A 22,836-nucleotide genomic window follows, 5' to 3' on the forward strand; every position below is an offset into this window, starting at 1 on the left:
AACTCTCTCTACTTGGTACCTCTATATATTCATTTAGAAAACTTTCCTGAACATATTTGACAAACTCCAAGCCACCCAGCCCTTTTACAGTATAGGAATACCAGTCAATATGTGGAAATCTCCTACTATCACATCCTTGTGTTTCCTGCAGCTGTCTTCTATCTCTTTACAAATTTGCTCCTCCAATTCTCTTTGACTATTGGGCAGTCAATAATGCAACCCCATTAGTCATACCTTTCCCATTCCTCAGCTTCACCCATAAGGCCTCAGTAGATGAGCCCTCTGGACTGTCCTGCCTGAGCACAGCTGTGATGTTTTCCCTGAAGAGCAATGAGACTCCTCCCTCTTTTATCCTTCCCATTCTATCGTGTCTGAAGCAAAGGAAGCCTGGAACATTGAGCTGCCAGTCCTGCCCCTCCTGCAACCAAGTTTCACGAATGGCCACAATGTCATAATTCCACATGCCAATCCATTCTCTAAACTTGTTTGCCTTTCCTACAATCCTCCTTATATGATATAGATGCAGCTGAGAACATTTCCATCACATTCATCTCATTAACTTTTATCATTCCATGCAATTTTCACATTATCCTTTCCCTACTTGACTCTTCTATCTGCAGTGGCAATCTGGTTCTTATTCCCCTTCAAATGTAGTTTAACCCTCCCACCGTCCTCACCCCCACCTCCCTGGAGCAGGATTAGCAAACCTTCTCGCCAGAATATTAGTCTCCCTCCTGCTCAAATTTTAACCGTCGTATCAGTATAAGCCCCACCTTCCCTGGAAGAGAGCCCAATGATCCAAAAACCTGAAGCCCTCCCTCCTGCTCCATGTCTTTAGCCACGTGTTAGATGCATTATCCTCTTGTTTCTAATCTCACTGGCACATGGCATGGGTAGCTATCTTGAGATTACAACTCTGGAGGTCTTGTTCTTCAAATTAGCATCTAATTCCCTGAACTCTCCTTGCAGGACCTCCTCACATTGTCATCTGTCACCCTTGTGAGAGTTCCTCACCCTGGCATGGGTTCTGTAGTGGGGTCACTTCGGATGGGCCATTTCACTGCTCAACATTCTCTTTGAGATTGCAGTTTGCACTGTCATCCTGAGCGCTAGCGTACCTTAGGGCTGTGTGTTTAGCTTGTTCATGCTACTGACCCACGACTGCATCGCCAGATCTAGCTCCAACAGTGTCATCAACTTTGCAGATGACACAACAGTAGTTGGCCTCATCAGCAACAACGATGAGTTGTACTACAGAGAAGGCATGGAAAATCTCATGATATGGTGCGAGAATAACAACCCGAGTCTTAACGTGGACAAAATGCAGGAGATGATTGTAGACTTCAGGTGGACCAGGAACAACCATCGCTCATCAACAACTCTGTAGAAGAGAGAGTGGAGAGCACCAAATTCCTTGGAATTCACTTTACTAGTGACCTGTCGTGGACGCTCAACATCCCCTCGCTTGACAGGAAGGCGCAACAGTGACTGCAATTCATGAGAAGACTGAAATGGGCAAGGCTACTGGCCACCATTAAATCAAGCTTCTACAGAACCTCTTTCGAGAGTATTCTGGCAGGCTGCATGCATCACAGTGTGATGCAGTTGCTGCAGGGAAATGAATCGAAGGTCAGTCCACAGGATGATAAGAATGGCAGAGTGGATCACTGAAGTCTTCCCCCACCAACCACATAACCCCACCCCACCCCCAAGCATCTCAGTGATCTCCTGGGATTGTTGTCTGAGTAGAGCACACAAAATCATTGAGAGGGCCTTCCACCCTACACTCAACATCTTTCACCTGCTCCCATCAGGAAAGTGATACAGGAGTATCAGAGCCAACACCACCAGGCTAAGGAACAGCTTTTTCCTGCTGGCAGTGAGAATGCTGACCATCTGAAACAAAATGTATTTATTTGGATATATGAATACTTGTCTTGCATATGTCTGGTTGTGTGTCTGCATGTTTTGAACCAAGGACCGGAGAATACAGTTTCATCAGATTGTACTTGTGCAATAATACCACCTGAAATAAAATGACTTCTACAAATGCTCCCCAATCCTGGACGACAACTGTGCATCCTTTTTGTTGTCAGCCTTGACTCCACCCCCACACCCCACACATCCAATCTCTGACTTCACCACTTGTCAATAACCTTGACGACAGGCTCAGGCCTGAAATGTTGGTTATATCCCTTTGCTTTCTATAGACACTGCATAACCTGCTGACTTTCTCCAGCACTTTATTGCACAATATTCCGTCCTCTTGTTTCCATCCTTCTCCCTCACTGCTCAACAAAAAAAATCTGCTTCCTCTGTCCTGATTTTACTTGTTGGTCTCTGTTCTTCCACCCCCCCACCCTCTCCCAAACGTAACATTCCTTTCCCAGCCATGTGCCCAATAGGCCTTTGGCTGACCTCTCTCTCCCAGCTTTGGAGAGGAGGAGTGGGGTGTGGGCCTATGACCAAAATAAATGTTAACCCATCGCATTCATGCCGTTATAAAATTCTTTAATTGGATGCATTTGAATTGCTAGATTCAGTTTATTTTATATTTCAGTAACTATACACAGAATCAGTAGGCAATCTAATGAGAGTAAAAACACATCGAGATTCTGGAAGATCTCAGCTGTATCCATAAAAAGGAAAGATATAATGGTAATGCTTCAGGCCTGAGCCCTTCTTCAAGAAATAAGCAAGGCTCAGAATTCAGACAATGCTTGCTAGGGGAGGAATCCAGACCAACAAAAAGTGTTAATTGGATATGATCAGGGATGAGGTAAGAACTTTCTTGTTTGTGCGAAAGGAGACAAGGAAGGGAGCGACAGAGCTGGGGGAAGGGGAAGGAGGGGAATTGTTTAACAAAAGCCAGAGAAGTTGATATTAATGCAGAGGGTACCCAGTTGGAAGATGAGGTGCTGTTCCTCCAATTTGCAGGTGGTCTCAGTCTGGCAGTGCATGAGACTATGGGCACACATGTCAGCAAGGGAAAGGGATGGAGAATTGAAATGGGTGGCCACTGGGAGATCCACGTTATTACGGTGGACAGCTGAGTAGATCAACAAAGTGATCTCCCAGTCTGTGTCCAGCCTCTCTGATGTAGTGGAGACCACAATGGGAGCATTGGATGCAGGAGATGACCCCTGCAGATTCACAGGTGAAATGTTGTTTCACTTGGAAGAACTGTTTGGGATCCCGAATGGTGGTGAGGGAGAAGGTGTGGGCACATGGAGCATCTTCTGTTGTCACAGTGGTAGGTCCCAAGGGGATGATTGGTAGAGAGGGAGGAGTGGACAAAGGAGTCACCGAGGGAGTGTTCCCTGTGGAAGGAGAGAGAGGAATATGAGCCTAATAGGTGGCGGAAATGGTGGAGGAGGATTTATTGAATGTGGAGGCTGGTGGGGTGATAGGTGAGGACAAGAGGAATCCTGTCCTTGTTGCATGTGGGGGTGGAGGGGGTCAGGACAGATTTGCATGTAATGGAGGATATGAGGGTAAGTGCCAAGTTGATGGGGGTAGAGGGAATGTCATGTTATTAGAAGGAGGAGGACATTTTTGAAGATCTGGCATAGAAGCCTTCATCCTGGGTACAGATGGGATGGAGGATTTGAGAGAATGGAATGGAATCCTTAGAGGGGACAGGATGGGAAGAGGAGCAGTCGAGGTAGTTTTGGGAGTTGGCGGGTTTGTAGAAGATGTCTGCCGAGAGTTTGTCTTCTGAGACAAACTTGGTTCGGCTGGGAGTCGGAGGAGGAGCTTGGAGAGAGTCGGGCTGTGAGCCAGAGGAGGAGGAGCTTGCTGAAAGTGAGTCAGAGGAGGAGGAACTTGCTGAAAGTGAGTCAGAGGAGGAGGAGCTTACTGAAAGTGAGTCAGAGGAGGAGGAGCTTGCTGAAAGTGAGTCAGAGGAGGAGGAGCTTGCTGAAAGTGAGGAGAAGGTAAGCTCTTAAAGTTGGGGGCTTACCGGGGCTTGGGCCTACTTGGTTCGGCTGGGAGTTGGAGGGGGAGCTTGGAGAGAGTCGGGCTGTGAATCAGAGGAGGAGGAGCTTGCTGAAAGTGACAGGGTTAATTGGTCAAGGGGCCAATAAAAGGAGTGAAAGGGGAGGGAGCAGCCAGCGAGGAGTGGCTCAGTGAGTGAGTGGAGCAGTGAAGGAGTGAGACTTCCTGGCTTTGGCTTATCAGGCTTCGGCGAAAGCAGGCAAGGAGAAAAGGTAAGCTGAGTTATTTGCCTTTGTATTCAGAGTCATGCCAATAGGGTTAGTGCTCTGTACTGGGTGTCAGATGTGGGAACAATGGGTGACCTCCACCCTTCCAAATGGCCACATCTGCACCAGGTGTACCGAGATGCAGTTACTAAGGGAGCGAAGTAGGGATATGGAGTTGCAGATTGATGACCTGCGGCTTGTAAGGGAGAGTGAGGAGTTAATCGACTCAACTTTCAGGGCGATAAATACTCCAGAACCCGTGTCAGGTAAGTGGGAAACCGTCAGGGGGGGAAGAAAAAAGCGAGAAAAACGGAGAGCACATCAGTGACTATCTCACTCAGCAACAGTTATGTTGTGTTGGATTCTGTTGAGGGAGATGACCAGACAGAAGATGGCCACGGGCACCAGGTCAATGGCAATGAGCCTGTCAGAGTGGTGCAAAAGAAAAGGAGAAATGCAGTAGTTATTGGGGACTCCATTGTCAGTGGTACAGACAGGACGTTCTGTGAGCCAGATACCTGCATGGTGTGCTGCCTCCCTGGTGCGAGGGTACGAGATATCACAAATCGGGTCCAAAATATTCTGAGAGGAGAGGGAGAGCAGCCTGATGTCTTGGTATATGTGGGTACAAACGACATTGACAAGAAAAAGGAGGAGGTAATGAAAAGGTATTACAGTGAGCTGGGACAAAAGCTGAAAGACAGGAACGCTAGGGTGGTGATCTCGGGATTACTACCTGTTCCAAATGCAAGTGATGAAAAGAATGTAAGGATAAGGAAAATGAACATGTGGCTGAGGTGCTGGTGTACAAGGCAAGGATTTGGCTTCTTGGATCATTGGGATCTCTTTTGGGGAAGGCATGATCTTTACAAGAGGGACGGGTTGCACCTAAATCCAAAAGTGTCAACATTTTGGCAAGTATGTTTGGTACAGCAGTGGGGCAAGGTTTAAACTAATTTGGCAGGGGTATGGGAACCAGAGTGATAGGAAAAAGGATAGGGAAGATAAAGTAATGGCCAGGAAAAGTAAAATAGGAAAAGTAATGTTGGGAGGAGAAAGTAAAAAATCAGATGGTGCAGTGAGTTTTCGGGTCAATGATAGTGTTAAGAAAATTACAAAGAAAAATAGTGGGCAGAAAAATCAAAAGAAAAGGTTACAGAAGTCACTAGATATTAAAAGGACAAAGAGCATAAGGGCACTTTATCTGAATGCCCGCAGTATTAGAAATAAGGTTAGTGAACTTGAGGCGCAAATCGGTACCCATGCCTATGATGTGGTAGCCATCACGGAAACATGGCTACAAGGTGACCCTAAATGGGAATTAAACTTTCAAGGGTATCAGGTGGTGCAAAGAGATAGACAGGATGGTAAAGGAGGTGGAGTTGCACTCTTAATCAAAGATGAGCTCCAGGCAGTAGTGAGGAATGATGTAAGATCTAAGGAACACAATGTTGAGTCCATTTGGGTAGAGATAAAGAATAACAAAGGGAAAAAATTATTGGTGGGTGTTATCTATCACCCACCATATAACAATAGTTTAGTGGCACAAGAAATAAATAGATAAGTGAGGCATGTAATAATGATACGGCAGTCGTCATGGGGGACTTTAACTTCCACATAGATTGGGAAAATCAAGTTGGTCGTGGGAGTCTGGAAGAGGACTTCATAGAATGCATCCGCGATAGCTTTCTTGAGCAGCATGTTAAGGAACCCACAAGAGAAAATGCTCTCCTGGATCTTGTGTTGTGCAATGAGATAGGTAAATGATGTAATAGTCAGAGACCATCTGGGAAATAGCGATCATAGTATGATTGACAGAAGGGGAAATAGTTAGATCTAAAACTAATATATTATACTTAAACAGGGGTGACTACCATAGGATGAGGGAGGAATTGGGCAGAGTAGACTGGGAACACAGGCTCATTGATGAAACAGTTGAGGAACAGTGGAAGATTTTCAAAGAAATATTTTGTAATGCTCAACAGGAAAAAGGGCAGCAAGGGAGGGAAAAAATCAACCGTGGTTAACAAAGGAAATAAAGGAGAGTATAAAATTGAAGGCGCAGGTGTACAAAGCTGCAAAGAGCAGTGGGAAACTGGAAGATTGGGAAAACTTTAAGAGACAACAAGGGGTTACAAAGAAATGGGAAAAAGGATTATGAAAGTAAATTGGCACAAAATATAAAAACAGAAAGCAAAAAATTTTATAAATATATAAAACGGAAGAGGGTGGCCATAGTTAACATAGAGGATGATCATTGCTTTAAAAAGGAGGATCGTTCAGCTGTCCCCTCAACTCTGCCATGGTTCTGATGCCCTGGGAGGATGAGAAAGGAAAACTGGTAGCAAAAAATGAGGAAATGGCTGAGGCATTAAACAAATATTTTGTGGTGGAAGACATGTCCAGCATGCCCAAGTGCGGAGTTAAGGATGCGAATGTTGGGGAGGGCCTTGATAAAATAGTTGTTACAAAGGAAGTAGTGATGGAGAAACTAATGGGACTAAAGCCAGACAAATCACCTGGTCCTGATGATATGCATCCAAGGGGTCTGAAGGAAATGGCAGAAGTTATAGTTGATGCATTGGTGGTCATATACCAAAATTCCTTGGATTCTGGGCAGGTCTCGGCAGACTGGAAGACAGCAAATGACACGCCACTTTTTAAGAAGAGATGTAGGCAGAAGACTGGAAATTATTGGCCAATTAGCTTGACGTCTGTGGTTGGAAAAATGCTTGAAGCCGTCATTAAAGATGAAATAGTGAAACTTTTGGAACGGAAGGGTTCAATCAGGCAGACGCAGCATGGTTTTAGAAAGGGAAGATCTTGTTTGACAAACTTGTTAGGATTTTTTGAGGATATAATGGGTGCAGTGAATAGAGGGGAACAAGTTGATGTTGTATACTTCCAGAAAGCATTTGATAAGGTGCCGCACAAGAGACTTCTCAGTAAGTTACAGGAAAGTGGAGTCCGGGGAAGTCTATTGGCCTGGATTGAAAATTGGTTGTCTGACAGGAGGCAGAGAGTCGGGATAAATGGGAGTTTTTCAGGTTGGCAGAGAGTGGTAAGTGGGGTGCCACAGGGGTCAGTGTTAGGCCCACAACTGTTCATCATTTACATTGATGACTTGGAGGAGGGGACAAAATGTGGTGTAGCCAAGTTTGTGGATGACACTAAATTGAGTGGAAGAGCAAATTGTAATGAGGATGTGGAGAGTCTGCAGAGGGATATAGTTAAGCTGGATGAGTGGGCAAAGGTCTGGCAGATGGAGTACATTGTTAGTAAGTGTGAGGTTATCCACTTTGGCAAGAAAAATAAAAGAGCTGAATATTATTTAAAGGGTGAAAAACTACAGCATGCTGTTGTGCAGAGGGACTTGGGAGTGCTTGTGCATGAATTGCGAAAAGTTAGGTTGCAGGTGCAGCATGTTATTAAGAAGGCAAATGGAATGTTGGCCTTCATCGCTAGAGGAATTGAATTCAGGAGTAGGGAGGTAATGTTGCAACTGTATAAGGTATTGGTGAGACCGCACCTGGAGGACTGTGTCCAGTTCTGGTCTCCATATTTGAGGAAGGATATACTGGCTTTGGAGACGGTCCAGAGGAGGTTTACTAGGTTGATCCCTGGGATGAAGGGGTTGACTTATGATGAAAGATCAAATCGTCTAGGATTGTATTCGCTCGAGTTCAGAAGAATGAGAGATCTTATAGAAACATATATGATTATGAAGGGTATGGATAGGATAGATGTAGGAAGGTCTTTTGAGCTGGCTGGGGAAACTAAAACGAGAGGACACAGTCTCAAGATTCAGGGGAGTAGATTTAGAACAGAGATGAGGAAAAATAGTTTTTCCCAGAGAGTAGTGAATGTTTGGAATTCTCTAACCAGGGAAGTGGTTGAGGCTGCCTCATTAAACATATTTAAAATTTGGTTAGATAAATTTTTACATGATAGAGGAATTAGGGGATATGGGGAGAAGGCAGGTAGATGGAGTTAGGTCATAAATTAGATCAGCCATGATCGTATTGAATGGCGGAGCAAGCTCGATGGGCCATTTTTGGCCTACTCCTGTTCCTACTTCCTATGCTCCTATGAGATGGAGACAGAGAGATCGAGGAAAGGGAGTGTGTTGCTGGAGATGGACAAAGTGAATTTGAGATTGGGCTGGAAATTGGCAACATGGGTACATGAGGCAGCACCAAAGTAGTCATTGATGTAGCAGAGGAAGAGTTGAGGAGCCTTGCCTATTTAAGCTTGCAACATGGATGGCTCAACATTACCAACAAAAAGGCAGGCATAGCTGGGGCCCATGTGGGTACCCATGGCTACCCTTTTAACTTGGAGATAGTGGGATGAGTCAAAGGAGAAATTATTGAGAGTGAGAACAAGTTCTGGTCGATTGTTCAGAAAGAAATGAAGGGCTTTGAGGCTACCTCACTGACAAAAGACAAAGGAGGAAAAACCCAACCCCAACCAACCAATTTTCCCTTGCAACCGCTGCAACCATGTCTGCCTGTCCCGCATCGGACTTGTCAGTCACAAACGAGCCTGCAGCTGATGTGGACATTACCTCTCCATAAATCTTCGTCCACGAAGCCAAGCCAAAGAAAGGCCTTCAGTATGAGGGATGGAAGTGTATAGGGGTTGGATGAGGCGATTGAGTTCAGGGAACTGGACTTTGTTGAAGTGATGGAGGGTATGTGAACTGTCCTGGATGTAGATGGGAGGGACTGGACCGGGGGGACAAAACACAGACAATGTAAGCCGGGATAAATTCGGTCAGGCAGGAGCATGCAGACGCATTGGGTCTGCCGGGACAGTTAGGCTCGTGGACCATGGGTAGGAGGTAGAAATGGGCAGTGCAGGGTTGGGATCTGATGAGAGTAACTTCTAAGCTCAACATGAGACTGGGCTGTCCTGGGTCTCCCTGACTCTTTCAATTTCATTGTTTCTCCCTCGGCCTTTTCTGCTGACCAAAATGCAAATCAGCCTGCAATTACACAAAACTAAACAATTGTATAATCAGGGTCTTGTAGCAAAAAAAAAATACACATTATGATCTCCTGGGCAATGTACAATTGGAGGTTATTCGAAGAAGAATAAACTTACCCAATTTCAATCATTATTTTTAGTCAAAACATCTCTTGTAAAATGTAGACAAACACGGGCCTGCAGATGCTGGAACTTGAAGCAAAACTCTGCTGGTAGAACGCTGGGAGAAAAGAGTAGTAAGGTTTGGGCCAAACCATTGACCATTCTTTTCTCCTCTAATTTATTAGTGGTTAATTTTAAAGAAAATAAAACTTTCTGTGTCTTTTGTACAAACTATTTTATGTGAGGTAATTGAAAATGCATTGAAATGCTGTGAGGTTTCAATTTTTATTCAGTAAATGCACAACTTCAAATCAATGTTTGACCTGGTTCGTTCTCTCATGTTTGCAGCACAAAATTGAAAACTGATTGTCAGTTGAAAGATTTTGATTTGTGAGTTTCCAAGATTGGATTTACCAGAGAGAGGCTGAACTTAAACATTTTGAAAGTGATTCATTTTGCAGAGCAAATTACAAAGGTTTATCATTGAGATCTTGGAAATGTAAGGTGAAGTAGTTATTCAACAACTTGTGCAGTAAGTAGGTTGTTGTACTTCAATGTATATCAACGTCAGTGACTGAAACTGTTAGAAATATTATGCTGGAAATGCTAAATGGAAATGCAGCCTGTATGAAATAAAATGTTTGTCAAAATCATCTTCAGATAGGCAGCTGAAAAATATTTTATCCTAATTTCCATGTTATTGAGAGATTTAGATTTAGACATACAGCACGATAATGGGCATTTTTGGGCATGAGACCCATGCTGCCCAATTTACACCCAATTGATTTACACCTCTTGTACTTTTTGAACGGTGACATGGGGAGAACATGCAAACCTCTTACAGACCGCACGAGATTTGAACCCTGGTCCTGATCACTGGTGCTGTAAAGGCGTTGCCCTAACTGCTATGGCAATTGTGCTGCCCTGCCTTTCCCTGAGAGGATACATGAAATTGTTATTTTTTTTATATACAAAAGGAGACAATTTGTGTGAAAATGATTGGAGAAATTATATTGTTCCATGTAATGTTCAGAATCTAACATACATACATACAGCACGGTAACAAGACATTTTGGCCCAAGAGTCCATGCACCCAATTTATACCCCATTAACCTACACCCCTGGTACTTTTTTGCTATTAAACATGGTTCAAAATAATTTAGTCCTCATTATTGCATACATTTTGTTACAGGTCTATCCAGATGCACACAGTAAATGTGTAAAACGAGTGGGGAGAGAACATCGCCAGGCATGCCATGGATCTAGTAAAGAGCAAGCAATTCTGGATCCTTTTACTTGGCATTCTGATTCTCTTTGAGCGAATTGGAGGAGCTTGTAGCAGTGGATCATCTGTTGCAGTGGAACATCTGGAATGTCAGCGAGCAGAGCATCCTTTGATCACTCATAGAGGTGAGTGCAGAGAAGAGTGAATGAGTGGACAAGTGATGATATTTTACCAAAATGTATCTTTTCATATATGCTGTCTTCCCTTTGCTAATTGATGGAACAATTTAAGACATCTGAGCAATAATTCTCTGCCCATGGGCCTCCTGGTGGGAATTGTTGCCTGATTCACAAAACTAACAGGGATTGGGTGAGTTTATGGGGCAACTCCTCCCTGTTCATTTGATATTGATCCTAATTCTCTCAGCATGGTTCAATAGGTGGTGTTACAGCAGGAAAACTTAGCTGTAAGAAGCTGCTGTAAACTTGGGTTTCACATTTTTGAGAATTAAACTATGGTCCTAAACCCAGGGCATCAGAACCATGGCAGAGTTGAGGGGACAGCTGAACGATCCTCCTTTTTAAAGCAATGAAGCTTACCCTTCACTGTTTCCACATCTCACAAATCAACTATCTCTCCAAGTTTCTCTCTTACCACCTCCACCCCAAACAGAATAGAGAAAGGGCTCACCTGGTCCTTCACTTTCACCCCATCAGCCTCCGAATTCAGTGCATTATCCCCTGTCATTTTTGAAATTAGATCCCACCATCTACCAAACGTTTTTGGTTGTGGGAAACACAGAAAAATAGCAGGAGTTATGGACCAAACAATATTAAGCCTGGCAATTTTCAACCAGTTACACTGCAAGAAAAATGGTGTTTTTAGACCAGAAAACCCCTGTACCATCAAAAATTCATTTTCTATCAAAACAACTGTATAACACTACTGAACAGTTTAACTGGTGATACTGCAGTCATTTATTGATGTACTCACATATTACAATCAGCATTTCTGGATCTACTGCTCATAAATTTAATTTAAATGAATACAATAAAACTCTTTGAAACACTCATTCAAAACGCAGTGCAAAATAAAAAGGTGGGTGTCAAATAAGAACAGAAGAAAGGATCAAGAAAGGGACATGGCAGTCTCCAAAATTCCTCCATAACTCTCCGTGAATAGAATTCATGGACCAGGTGTCCACCTTAATGATTATGATACAATGTGTAAATCTGTAAATAGGATATTAAAGTGAGCAGATTCCTTGCAAATCAAACAAATACACTTCTCCACAACTTCTGTGAAAAAGTATTCTTTTTCCCACTGTTTGATATTTTTGGCACTCTCTTGTTATTTTCCACCTTTTTAGTTCCGCCATGTTTAATCAACTGAGATTTAAAAAAATTATACTGAGGTTAATTTTTTTAAAAACATCTGAGATAAACATTTTTTTAAACTGAGATTAACCTTTTCATCGATGAAAATCATGATCACAATAGTCAAAATGGCAGCGACATCTAGTGTTGAAACTAAGAAGTGCAATATACATATAGTGAAATTTATTGTTAGAGACTATGTTCCTACAGGCCATATCCCATTTTATTTTTATAATTCACTCTGGGCAACTTAAAAATGGGCAATTGGTCCAGGTACCGGACTTTGGCCACCCCTTTCCACTGTTCACAGGGATCACTCTCTCCATGACTCACTAATCCACTCATTTATCTCCTGCAACAGCAGGATGTGCAATACTTGCTCTTGCACCTCATTCCTCACCACCCTCAGGGTCCTAAATAGCCCTTTCACATGAGGCAACGATTCACATGCGATGTAGCTGCTCCATTTTTGAGACCAAATGCAGACTTGGGGAATGCTTTGCAGAGAACCTATGTCCTGTCTGCCATGTTCTACCAAGAGCCTGGTTGCATGCCATTTTAAGACACCATTCCCATAATGACCTGTCTGTCCTGGGCCTTCTCTACTACCAGAGTGAAGCTCAACACAAACTAGGGGAACAAGACTTCAAATTCTGCGAGGGTAGTTTACAGCTCCATGTTGTGTATTAGTTGGTAGTGGAGGTATGGGAAGAGGATGAAGACCAATACTATGATGGGGTTACAGAGGTAGGTAACCAGTATCAGAGCTTGTATGATTGAGTTTTGGAATATGGGACAGAAGGACAGACCATCGGGAACTAGGCTGTTGTGAGGGTGGGTAGTTGGGATAGCAGATCAAGGTCGATCTTACAGGGAGATTATGAGGGGTCAGTAAAGAGAATTAGAGTCCATGTGGTGGTTTAGTTTAGTAGTAGGAAGGGGGTAAGACCAGGGTTCATGCTGTGATGGGTTTACAAGGGGAAAGGAAAAAGGATCAAGGCCTGTGGTGTGGTTGGGTCAGGATGGGGAGTAGGTTCAGGGTCTCCAATGAGGGGCTTTGGGGTCGCCTTGAGTACCCAGATGACTTTCCAGAGTGACCTAAAAACTAGTTTCAAATTTTCTGGAAAAAAAGTTTTTCAATCGCACTATGTGATTGAATTTCTTGGCAAGTGCCTGCGAGTTCCAACATCACATGAACATCCCTGAAACAAACAATAATTTTCCACTCTGCTCTTGCATGTTTTTATTTTTGGAGTCAAATTTTAATTTTTTACATATTGACTGGGACTTTCACACTGTAAAAGGCCTGACTTGTGGTTTATCAAATGATTTCAGGAAAGTTTTCTAAATCAATATATAGAGGTACCAACTCAAGAGAATGAAATACTGGATCTCCTTTTAGGGAACAAGACAGGACAATGAAGGAGAAAATTTTGGGTCCAGTGATCATAATGCCATTAATTTCAAGATAATTATGGATATGGACAGATCTGTTTCTTCGGTTAAGATTCTAAATTGGAGAAAAGCTAATTTTGAGGAAATGAGAAAGGATGAAGAATGTGTGGATTGGGAGAAGTTGTTTTTGGGGAAGGATGTGCGAGGTAAGTGGGAGAACCTTCAAAGGTGAATTTTTTTTGAGTACAGAGTTTGTATGTTCCTGTTAAGATTAAAGGCAAGGTTAGCAAGCATAGGAACCTTGGATTTTGAGGGATATTGTGGATTTGGTTTGGAAGAAAAGAGAGGTGTATAACAGGTAGTGCAGAGTTGCCCTCAGATCAAATCTAACTGGGGCATTAGGGTAACCATGGTGGGGGGTGCACAAACTGCCGTTCACGTGGCGGTTGCATGTCCTGTTCATGTTGAGTGGAGGGGTGGGGGGGGGGGAATTGTCTGTGGATGACCTTCCCATGACGCTGACCGTGAGGTAATAATAGGGAAAATGGAGCAAACTAGGTACATGAGGAGTATTTAAAAAATGCAAGAAAAACCATAAGAAAGAAATCAGGAAGGCTAAAAGAAGACATGAGGTTGCTTTGACAGACAATGTGAAGGAAAATCCTCAGGGTTTCTATAGGTATATTAAAAGCAGAAGGATAGTAAGGGACAAAATTGGTCCCTTTGAAGATCAGAGTGGTTGGCTATGCATGAAGCCAAAACAGATGGGGAGATCTTGAATGTTTTCTTTTTTCATCAGTATTCACTCAGGAAGTGGACATTGAGTCGTGGGAAATAAGGAAAACAAGCAGAGAGGTCATGGAATCTATACAGATTAAAGAGGAGGAAATGCTTCCTGTCTGAAAGCAAAAAAGGGTAGATAAATTCCCAGGGCCTGACAAGATATTCCCTCAGAACTTGAGGGAGGCTAGTGTAGAAATTGCAGGGGGCTCTGAAAGGAATATTTAAAATGTCTTTAGCTACGGGTGAGTTGCTGGAGGATTGGAGAGTAGCTCATGTTGTTCTGTTATTTAAAAAAGGCTCCAAAAAGTAACCCCGGAAATTATAGGCTGGCGAGCCTGACATCAGTAGTAGGTAAATTATTGGAAGGTGTTCTAAGAGACCAGATATACAAGTATTTGGATAGCCAGAAACTGATTAGGGATTGTCAACATGGCTTTGTGTGTGGTAGGTCGTGTTTAATCAAAAGGTCCTTTTAAACTGCTGTGTAAAATGGGCGATTTGCACAGTTAGCAGCCCAGTTACACCGCAATTTGAAAGGGTCCAACTGGGTCAACCCTGTCAGAATGCAACCAGGTCCCTGACCTGCCCCAGAGGTAGTCAGGGAACCCAATTAAACTTATTCAGGTCTCGTCCACGGCCGATTTGAAAACAAATGGCTGATCCGTTTATTCCAGTAACATCAGCGCTTGTGTGCATATGTCACCAGGCAGCCAGCATCTGAATATCCGGCAGTATTTCTGGTTAGTGCATAACATGTCATCGCAGGGGCAGGATTTCCTCCCCCCCCAAATCACTGGGTTGACGAGTTAATGGGTAGATCTCCCTATGATTTGTTATGTGCTTCCAGCACCTTTTCCCCAGTAATTGCACCCGGGTCCCTGGATGGCTAGCCAGGTGCTGCAATTTAAAAGGGGCTAATCTTGCAGAGTTTTTTGAGGAGGTTGCCAGGAAAATTGATGAAGGAAAGTCTGTGGATGTTGTCTTCATGGACTTTAGAAAAGCCTTTGAGAAGGTCCCATGTGGGAGGTTAGTCAGGAAGGTTCAGACGCTAGGTATTCATGGTGAAGTAGTGAACTGGATTCGATAATGGCTGGACGAGAGAAGCCAGAAAGTAGTAGTGGATGATTGCTTCTCAGACAGGAGACCTGTGACTAGTGGTGTGCCTCAGGGATCAGTGCTGGGACCATTGTTATTTATCATCTATATCAGTGATCTGGATGACAATGTGATAAATTGGATCAGCAAGTTTGCAGATGACACTAAGATTAGAGGTGTTGTGGACAGCAAGGAAGGTTTTCAAAGCTTGCAGAGGGATCTGGACCAGCTGGAAAAATGGGCTGAAACATGGCAGATAGAATTTAATGCAGACAAGTGTGAGGTGTTACATTTTGGAAGGGCAAACCAAGAAAGGATATACACAGTAAATGGTTGGGCAATGAGGAGTGCAGTAGAACAGACGGATTTGGGAATACAACACATAATTTCTTGAAAATTGTGTCACAGGTGGATAGGGTTGTAAAGGGGGCTACTGGCATATTGGCCTCCATAAATTATTATGTATAGCAGTTGAAATGTTGTGGTAAAGTTGCATAAGACATGGTGAGGCTGTATATGAACTATTGGGTTCAGGTTTGGTCACCTAATTACAGGAAAGATATCAATAAGATGGAAAGAGTGCAGAGAAGATTTACTAGGATGTTGTCTGAATTTCAGGAACAGGGAAAGGTTAAACAGATTAAAACTTTATTCCCTGAAGTGTAGAAGAATGAAGGGAGATTTGATAGAGATATTTAAAATTATGAGGGGGTCAGAGTAAATGCCTTTTTCCACTGAGGGTAGGTGAGATACAAACCAGAGGACATGGGTTAAGACTGAAAGGGGAAAGATTTTGGGTCAACATGAGGGGGAACTTCCTTCACACAGAGAGTGGTGGGTGTGTGGAATGAGCTGCTAGCTGAGGTGGTGAATGTGGCCTCAGTTTTAATATTCAAGAAGAATTTGGACAGGTACATGGATGGGAGAGGTATAGAAGGATATGGACTGGGTCCAGGTAAGTGGGACTAGGGAAAAAAAAAGTTGTTCGGCACAGAATAGAAGGGCTGAAGGGGTCTGTTTCTGGGCTGTAGTGTTCTATGGTTCTAGTGTGGTTCTATGGTTCTAGACCAGCATTGTCTCCGCTCCATCCTCAACATTCATTGGAGCGACTTCATCTCCAACATCGAAGTACTCAAGATGGCAGAGGCCAACAGCATCGAATCCACGCTGCTGAAGATCCAACTGCGCTGGGTAGGTCACGTCTCCAGAATGGGGAACCATCGCCTTCCCAAGATCGTGTTATGTGGCGAGCTCTCCACTGGCCACCGTGACAGAGGTGCACTAAAGAAGAGGTACAAGGACTGCCTAAAGAAATCTCTTGGTGCCTGCCACATTGACCACCGCCAGTGGGCTGATATCGCCTCAAACCGTGCATCTTGGTGCCTCACAGTTTGGCAGGCAGCAACCTCCTTTGAAGAAGATCGCAGAGCCCACCTCACTGACAAAAGACAAAGGAGGAAAAACCCAACACCCAACCCCAACCAACCAATTTTCCCTTGCAACTGCTGCAACCGTGTCTGCCTGTCCCGCATCGGACTTGTCAGCCACAAACGAGCCTGCAGCTGACGTGGACATTTACCCCTCCATAAATCTTCATCCGCGAAACCAAGCCAAAGAGTGTGGTGAACTGCAGGGTCACACACATTGCAAAGCTAAGTTCCAGAGATGAAGATATTTCATTATGCTCTACTCTTTCTGCATCATTTCCTTTGCATTGCCATGCACAAGGATGAGAATCGCTGAGAGCATGTGAAGATTTTTAGGGACATTAGTCTGGTTCCACTTACGTAAATTGTATATCTGTAACTATTTATGATTTACAGTTCTTCATTTATATTCCTTTTGTTTACTATTCTCCTTTTCTTTGTCTTCCTTTGCTGAACTAACAAGTTATACATAGCACCCTTCAAAATGTTTGGGATCAATACACATTTTCCTTGTACTCAAAAGTTTAAAATTCACATGGTGAAAATGTGCATTCCTGATTTTGTTTAAAATTATTTGTACACATTTGGTTTTGATAATGTAGAAATTACAGCACTTTTTTTTTTACATAGTCCCCTCATTTCAGGGCACCGTAATATTTGGGTCATAGCAATGGTATGTATATTAAAGTAGGAATGTTTAGTACTTTGTTGCGTATCCCTTGCATGTAATGACTAATTGAAATCTGTGATTCATAGACATCACTAATTGCTTAGTACCTTCTCTGGTGATGCTCCGCCAGGCCTATAGTGCAGCCGTCTTCAACTCCTGCTGGGTTTAGGGGCTTGTCCCCTTAAATTTTCTCTTTAGCATATGGATTTAGATCAAGTGACTGACTTGGCCATTCAAGAATTTTCCAGCTTTTAGCTTTGAAAAACTGTTTTGTTGCTTAGCAGTATGTTTGGGATCATTGTCTTGCTATTAGGATGAAGCACCGTCCAATGAATTTGAAGACATTTGCTTGAACTTGAGCAGATAAGATGTTTCTATTCACCTCAGAATTCATTTAGCTACTGCCATCAGCAGTTACATCATCAATGATAGTAAGTGCATCAGTATATACCCAGGTCATAACATTCCTCCCCCACTCCCCTTGCCCTCTTACCACTATATTTCACAGATGATGTGGCACGCTTTGGATTTTGGGCCATTCCTTTATGCTTCCATACTTTGTCTTACAATCACTCTGATCCAGGTTAATCTTAGTCTCGTGTCCACAAGACCTTGTTCCAGAATTCTACAGGCTCTTTTAAATAATCTGGCCATCCTGTTTCTGTGGCTAAATAGTGGTCTGCATCTTGCAGTGCAGAGTCTGTATTTCTGTTCATGAAGTCTTCTGTGGACAATAGTTATTGGCACATCTAGACCTGCCTCCTGAAGAGTATTTCTGATCTGTCGGACAAGTGTTTGGGGATTTTTCTGACATTAGCAGTGGAGATCTTCTTTGGAATACCAGTCCCTTGGTGATTATTGAGTTCATCAGCACATTCTTACTTCTTAATGATGTTCCAAACAGTTGATTTGGGGAATCCTAATGTTTGGGTAATATCTCTTACTGTTTTATTCTTGTTTTTCAGTCTCATAATGGCTTATTTGACATTCACTGGTACAGCTCTGTACCTCATGCTGAAAAATGGCAACTACAAAAGCTTAGAAGCGAACCTAGTTCTCTTCTACCTGCACCAATAAAGCAACTAAACATACCTGAGTACTCACAAACACCTGTGAAGTCAAATGTCCCAAATATTATGGTGCCCTGAAATGAGGGGACTGTGTATAAAAAGTGCTGTGATTTCTACATGATCAAACCAAAATGTATACATATAGCCTTGAATAAAATCTGGTATGTACACTTTAATCATTTGAATTGTTTGATTACAAATTTAAAACTGGGCAAGACTGGGGCAAATAAAGGAAAAGAAGTGTCTTTGTCCCAAACATTGTACTTTGTACAATGAACATTGGCACCTGAACAGGTACTTTATTGAAACAAAGACTGCAATAGTATATATCATTGAATTAAAAAGAGCCATTAAAAATAAATAGATAATAAAAATGCAGTTATCGTGGTGCAAGAAAATAAAATTACTTTGTATTATTGCAAGTAGTACTTTTGTGGCAATTAATGTAACAAGGGGAGGTTCAAGAACCTGATAGTTGTTGGATCAACCCTTCAATTTTGACATTTTGGATTTCTTCTTTTCAGCAAACAATTTGGATTGATCAGGCTTGTGTATCCTTTAATATAGTGTAACAATAGGTTGTTCTAATTGAAGCATTAAATCAAACAGTTGTTGAATTATATGGAAGGAATCTGCTTCATTTATTGAAGGTATAACCTTCAAATTAGAGATAGGCATTCTCCGATTTCAACATGGCAGAAATTAGGAGCTCTCAAAGCACTAGTGGTATGTCAAAACTGAGGTGGTGAGATTTCATTGAAGCAAGGAAAGATTCACTTAAAGGAGTGGCCTGATTAGATCAGCTATACCTCAATTGATTGATGGAATATGTTGCTCCTGTACCTGTCTGCCTTTTGCACCTTTTCCTCTCTACTTCAGCACTATCAATCTTGTCAGCTTCTGGCTACTTGTGTTTCCACTCCCCGCGCCCCCCCCACCCCCCCCCCCCCCCCCCCTACACCTGCTGCCCAATCCTCTCCTGTACTTTTGCAACCACTGGTACTCTGCATTTTAGCTCTTTGCACAAATATTTTAATTCGTAGTGTCTTTGATTTTGCCACAATAGTTTTCCCTTTATATTTCTGTGAAGCATCTTGCGTTGTTTTTCTTCCATTAGGAAATAACTTGAAAATTTTGTGTTTTCATATCTAATCCCATTGCTCCTTTTTGACCGTTTCTCTCTTTTCCATCTGCTTCTCTTCCTTCATTTGTTAGTTCTACCCACACATTATCCTTTTAGTACTGATTTTCTTTTCATTCTCAGCAATGACTTGGTGTTTCTCAGTTTTCAGTGTTGGATTTTATAGACCACTTGTCCTATTCTAGTGTTGTTGGGAATCTTAACATTTACAGCTGTCTATGTGCAGTTTAATTATATAGTGGTAACATAATATTCATTGAATTACATAAATTTCAGCAAAATACCAATGAATCTCTTTAATCTGAGCTTTCTCAGTCCCATGTTGTTTTTTTAATTTTAGCCATTATTATGATTCTCCTTTTAAATGCTTATCTGCTCAACATGCTGATCAAAGACATAGATAGCTATCAGGCATGGGCTGATAAATGGCAAGAAGTATTTGAAAGTGACATAGCTGTTGAGTGAGACTTTAACCACCTACCCTTGACATTCAATGGCATTACCCTCACCATGTCCATAATTGTCAATATCTAGGAATCTTATTCCCAGGCGGGAGTAACTATGACTCTCTTCAGACAGTTGTCCATCAGGAAGAGGGAGGTTACCATGGTGCCGCCCCACCATGAAATGCATGGTACTCTTATGGGTTCTGTGCCATGGTAGGACGCATCTCCACGAGGTCCCGCTGGAAACGCCCACACAAAGAGATGACAGGCGGCAAAACCGATCCCGCAAAGCAACCCCAATAGCCATATGTGACACAAGTCAAGCCAGAGGGTTGGAGTTCTGGGACCACTGAAAACTCCTACTGTTGTTGAGTCCCCCCCTATATAAATGGTTCTCCAACAGTGTAGGTATGGTATTTTTGTTGGTCTAATCCTACTCCGACTGATTCACCCAGTCGTGAAAGTCTTTTGGGCAGCTTAGATCAAAGCCTGCCCATGACTGGATGTGGTTCCTAGTAGTAGGGGTCCATTCAGCAACGTGGACGTAACATGTAAAACTATGGAAAATGTACTACTTGTAGTGTTTCCAACTAGCCTCATTAATACTGTGACTTCAAGAGCAGGTGGGCATTCTGCACCAAGCAACTCCTGTCCTAAAAATCAAAACCTTTCCACCATCTACAAGGCACAAATCGGGAGAATGAAATAACATTTTCCACTGGTCTGGATGAACACATGTCTGGCCAGAGGTTTAGTGTAATCGTGGATGAAATGAGCTGCTTGATTCTTACTCCATTCACCACCTTAAATACTCATCGCCATCACAGTGTGACATTTGTAGTGTTCTCTCTAATTTTTACTATCTTGGAACTGTGGCAACACCATCACAAGGAGGCTCACCTGCCCAACCCCTCCCTCCCCCCCACAAATCCACACCACACAGACAGAAATACATTGACACAGGGTCTAAATTCTGAAACATAGAATAGTACAGCACAGGAACACGCCCATCAGCAATGACATCTTTGCCTTCCCACCAGCACGATTGGAGTAGTTCGACCAGAACGACTGCAGTAACTCAAGGTGATTCAGCATTGCATTCCGAAGGATGTTTAGCGATTGGATGGCAATCCCCACATGCTGAATAAGGAATAGAAACATCTTTGAGTTCCTGGATATTTAATCACGATTTCTTGAAAAGTATTTCTGATCCTAATAATGACTTTGGGAGAAATGCCCCAATTACTTCTCACCCTTTTAAATTTTAATCCGAATTCCAAATTTGTATTTCTTGTGGAAACCATTTCTCTATTTGTCCTTGCAGAATGTTATGACAGTTCTCTCAATGCCTATAAAATTCAGTGGTGTAGGGTTGGGATAGAATGGAGGTGCTGGGGTAATGTGGTGGCAGAGAGGGATCTAAATTCTCAATAGGTTGGATGAAATGTGCTGATTTCAGTTTAAGTATATTTTGGTATGTTTAACTATTGGACCTATTTTGGATGTCACCAGGGGTGCAGTGCTAATTTTTTAGGTGCTGGAGCTCACCAAAAACGGCGATTAAGGGGGTGCCTGGAGCGGCCCCAGGAGATGCTGGAGCTGCCCTCTGAGGTGCCAGAGCAGTGCTCCGACGAGCTCTAGCAGCACTGCACTCTTCGATGTCACTGGTGCCACCAGCATGGCCCAGCATCCCCAGCAATAAGAGTAGATAAAGAGAGTCCCTTCAAACACTGAGTGTCTGTGGATTGGCCTCCAGTGCTCTCATCAGCATCTGCAGCTGCTCAAAATCCTGTCCGATCCATTGGCAAACCCAAGCTTTAAGGCCCAAACCTCTGATACAATCAGGAAGCTTTGGATGCCTGAGGACCTTCTGGAGCCCCGTTTGCCCACAACACCCTCTCGAGTCATGGTTCCCATGAACCCATCTCATGCAGCCTGGTGTGAGTCCTTCAGCCATCAGCCTTCACCACCCTGCAGCTATAGTGGGTCCTTCAACTGGTGAGTTCCTCCCTGGTCTGCTGCTGTGGTCTCCTTTCTTGTTGGATTGTCTCCCAGGCAATTCCTTCTCGCCTGGTTGTTCTCCCACTCTAGTGCCCTATGCCGGTTTGGCAATATCCCCTGGAGTCTGCAACCCCTCTTTTCTGCTGCCAAGCATGAGAGGCAAATTTCTTTGCAAGATTGGTAGATGGCTAGAATGTGCTGCTACGGGAACTGCTAGAGGCAGACATGATAGCAAAGTTTTAAGAATCAATTAGACAAAGCACACTGTAGCGCATCGAATGACTCAAAGACTTGTTGACTCAAACCAAGGCTTTTATTAGCAAAAGACTGGAGCGTAGTACATCGAGGTCGACCAGTTGACTGTCCTGCGTCTGGTTAGGAGCAGCCCTTTATGACCTCCCAGTAGGCGTGGCTACGGCTCTCAGCCAATCACTACTACTATATGTAAATATATACAAATATATATATATTGGTGATAGTATCCTGTACAATCACACACACAAAGAGGCAGGGAAGAAAATATGGTCCATATGTAGGCATGTGGGATTAGTTGCCATTGTGGATGGTGTTGGGTTTAAGGGCCTGCTCCTAGGTTAGAATGGGAGGAAGGAAACAGTATGGCAATTGGTCAGGTAAAATGTTGAAGATAGATCATCCTTGGGAGATTTATCTCCCCTCTTGAGAACATGACAGTGTTGCATTATGCTGTTCTCAACCTTTTTCTTTCCACACACATCCCACTTTAAGTGATCCCTATGCCATTGGTGCTCTGTGATTAGTAAAGGATGGCTTAAGGTGGGATGTGAGTGGGAAGGGAAGGTTGAGAATCACTGCTCTAGACTCAATTGTTACTGAAATATTTTGCTTGAGAAAAATTGTCATTGATCCATTTTCTTTGCAGTTATGAAACTGTG

The 22,836-nt window shown here is 43.0% G+C and overlaps 1 protein-coding gene across 2 annotated transcripts in view; it reads left to right on the top strand.

Annotated features, from left to right (window-relative positions):
• Positions 1-22,836, top strand: part of sema5a (sema domain, seven thrombospondin repeats (type 1 and type 1-like), transmembrane domain (TM) and short cytoplasmic domain, (semaphorin) 5A) — a 189,308-nt gene that overhangs the window by 38,144 nt on the left and 128,328 nt on the right. For both annotated transcript variants that reach the window (XM_069913602.1, XM_069913603.1), the window contains exon 2: positions 10,486-10,703. In XM_069913602.1, the coding sequence (XP_069769703.1) occupies positions 10,550-10,703 (154 nt within the window). In that variant the 5' untranslated portion in view covers positions 10,486-10,549. The remainder of the gene's footprint in view (positions 1-10,485; positions 10,704-22,836) is intronic.

Source organism: Narcine bancroftii, chromosome 1 (genome assembly GCF_036971445.1).
Source record: "Narcine bancroftii isolate sNarBan1 chromosome 1, sNarBan1.hap1, whole genome shotgun sequence".
Classification (NCBI taxonomy): domain Eukaryota; kingdom Metazoa; phylum Chordata; class Chondrichthyes; order Torpediniformes; family Narcinidae; genus Narcine; species Narcine bancroftii.